We start from the raw sequence: 2,709 nt of genomic DNA, 5'->3' as shown, positions 1-2,709 counted from the left end.
ATTCTATTTGTCAAATTTTTAAGCGAATTTTGGTCAATTTTATTTCTAGCCTTTGACTGGTTTTATTAATAATTATGGTGTTCTCAGATGGAAGGAAAGTAAGATAGTGAAATTTCAATGAAAAAATAAAAAAAGTATACAATACAATACAGACTGGAGCAAAAATGGGGTTTTTTTATATTGTATCAATGTAAATATCACCTATGGAAGAATTTGGCGGGTATTTTTGTTTCCATATTCATTGCAATGTCCTGAATTTTACATATAGTTAAATGCGTAGGTCATGGTTTTATTTATTTTGAGAAGACATTAATCAGACTATTTTTACATAGTGCTCTCCTATGTACCGCCTGGCAGAAGTGGAAGCAGCAGCCCTGTACCCGCGTATTCGGGAAGTAGCCCTGAATCGCGGGTATCAGGGCTGTTTCAGAATCACAAATTATTGTTTGTGGACTGAGATTGATCCTGAGGACTGCCGCTTTGTTTATTAAAGCTTGGAAAATAAACCCGTATGTTCCAATATCTTTACCCGTACATAAACAGTAGACTGCTGGCACCAGCTTACCCGCCACAAAGGCATGGATGGTAAACATTTGTTGATACCATTGTGGTACAACCTTGAAAGTACCATCCATGCCCCAGGTTTGCATGGTTGCCAGCAGTCTAATGTTGGAACCCGTCGCAATTACCAGTATATGTTTCGATTCACTTCAAACAAATTTTTAATAGCAAGGAACACATTCAGTATGTTCAGCACATACTTTTGAACACCCCCAACATTTCCTCCGTTTACCGGTATATTTTAATTTGTACACCCTGCCTTCATACACAAGGGACATACCGCCGCAACAACTTGTCACAAGAGGGTCTAGTTCAACTCACCACGGCGGTCAACTCGCTGCGTGGTCAACTCACCGTGATTATCTGTGTCTGTGGCATAGCTTAAAATCATAGGTTCACTAGCTGATCATCTTTCTACTGCATTATTTATATTATTATATATTATTGCATTATATATTTCTTCATTCAGGGGCGTTGTACGTCTAATTTATGAAGGTGGTGGGCGGATATAGTATCCAGAAGATTTATCATGCACATGTATTATAATACATGGCAGTCTGACGAGGAACAAAATAATGCCGTTTTTTCATTTAAACAAAACTGGAATCTCAATCACGTGATATCAAAAACATGCAAATTATAATTTTAATTGCATCTCAAATGAACGACACGTTTCGATTCCATTTGAAACTGGACTTGTCTATTATGCGGCCAATATCAATGGAAAAATCAGAATGAATGTACATTAGTGCAAGTGCGTTCAGTCGTTCTTCTGTCTTGGCAGTCCGGAAAATGTTTTTTAGATTATTCAGTGCAGCAAACCTTCGTTCTACGCTGGCTGAAGCGATTGGAAGAGTGGTGAAAATATGTAGTAGTACAGACACGTTCGGGTAATAAGCTTTTGGGCACAATGCTAAGGCATAAATAAATAAATCTTATTACGAGTTTTGTTTGTTTGACTTTGAAAAATGTATCTGACGGATCAGGCTAACCAAGCGGCGAGTTGATCCATTCCGGTCACAAGATGTAGATCAAAGATATCAGCAATGACGAAAGCAACGAACAGAACAAAGAAATAAAATTTTCTTCTAGCGAAGCAAATGAACAGCAAAGAAAAGAACAAAGAGACAATGAATAAGCATGCTTATCTGGTGTCATCAGCCAATGACCGGGTGGTCAGGAATTTTTACAATGCTACGGATGCTTTGTCAAATCAAGTCATTTTCTGACCCATGCAGTGAACCCCTGCTAGTGTGCAATTGCAGCGCAATATTATTTCAACTAACAATGGCAGCAAAAGCATGGCGGCAAATGAAAAACAAATTTATCCTTTATGCCTGCCGACGAAATAATTAGCAATGATTATATCATATACAGGGCTTATACAGGGTTAGAGCAAAGGCGGATAATACACATCTGTCATAGAGAAAACCTAAACAGGGTTTTAATGAACTGTTTTTTCTTGCTCATACAGGGTTATATAATTAGTGACGAACCGCGTTCTCTCCATTTAACCCCTTATCTGCTCTCTGTGCTTGACGTTTCTCTGATTTGTCTTATTTCATGGCTGAAAATTTGCATTTGGTTTTAAATAAAAGAGGTAATTGCAATTTAATACATGAAGGAAGAGTTTACAATTTGAAGCATACACTTTTTTTACACTAGGAAGTTTACACTTTTTTTTGGCAAAAATCTAATGCACTTAACCAAGTTCGACTGTATTTTATATGAAATGTATGAACGTCAAACAGGATTTTTCATACAAACAGCAAACCTCTTCAACATGTATAAAAATACATATATGGATGCTTCGTAATGAAAGAAACTTTGTGAATATTAAAGTAAAATTCTTGGATTGCAAACAAGAAAGATTTAAATAGAACACTCCCAGGATAATCAAGAAATTAATGAGATGTAAACAATTTAGAAATTGACACTCCTTGGCTAAGCTTGAAAGCTGCAACTGTGAACAATTTGTCCCCTTGTGCATTTTCCCTTTGTATTAAAATCGCCTTTACCAACATATGTGATGTGGACGAAGAAAAAGCGAAGTAATGTTTGGCAAAGGCATATGCGTGCAAATTCATGCGTAAAAAATGAGCGAAATTGCGCGCGGGGAACGCGCAACGTTTAGCATTCAGTGCCCAT

General features: G+C 37.1%; 1 protein-coding gene across 1 annotated transcript; it reads right to left on the bottom strand.

Annotated features, from left to right (window-relative positions):
• Window positions 1-197: 197 nt before the first annotated feature.
• Window positions 198-650, bottom strand: Tsp_04979 (conserved hypothetical protein). Its single transcript, XM_003369522.1, has 2 exons — window positions 348-650; window positions 198-251 (listed from the first exon to the last, which is right to left on the bottom strand). The coding sequence occupies exons 1-2, from the start codon at window positions 648-650 to the stop codon at window positions 198-200; spliced, it is 357 nt and encodes a 118-aa protein (XP_003369570.1).
• Between the last annotated feature and the right edge of the window lie 2,059 nt (window positions 651-2,709).

Source organism: Trichinella spiralis (genome assembly GCF_000181795.1).
Source record: "Trichinella spiralis strain ISS 195 chromosome Unknown Scfld1557, whole genome shotgun sequence".
In the NCBI taxonomy this organism is placed as follows: Eukaryota; Metazoa; Nematoda; class Enoplea; order Trichinellida; family Trichinellidae; genus Trichinella; species Trichinella spiralis.
The sequence above is the reverse complement of the archived record's forward strand: the minus strand, read 5'-3'. Positions and strand labels throughout refer to the sequence as shown.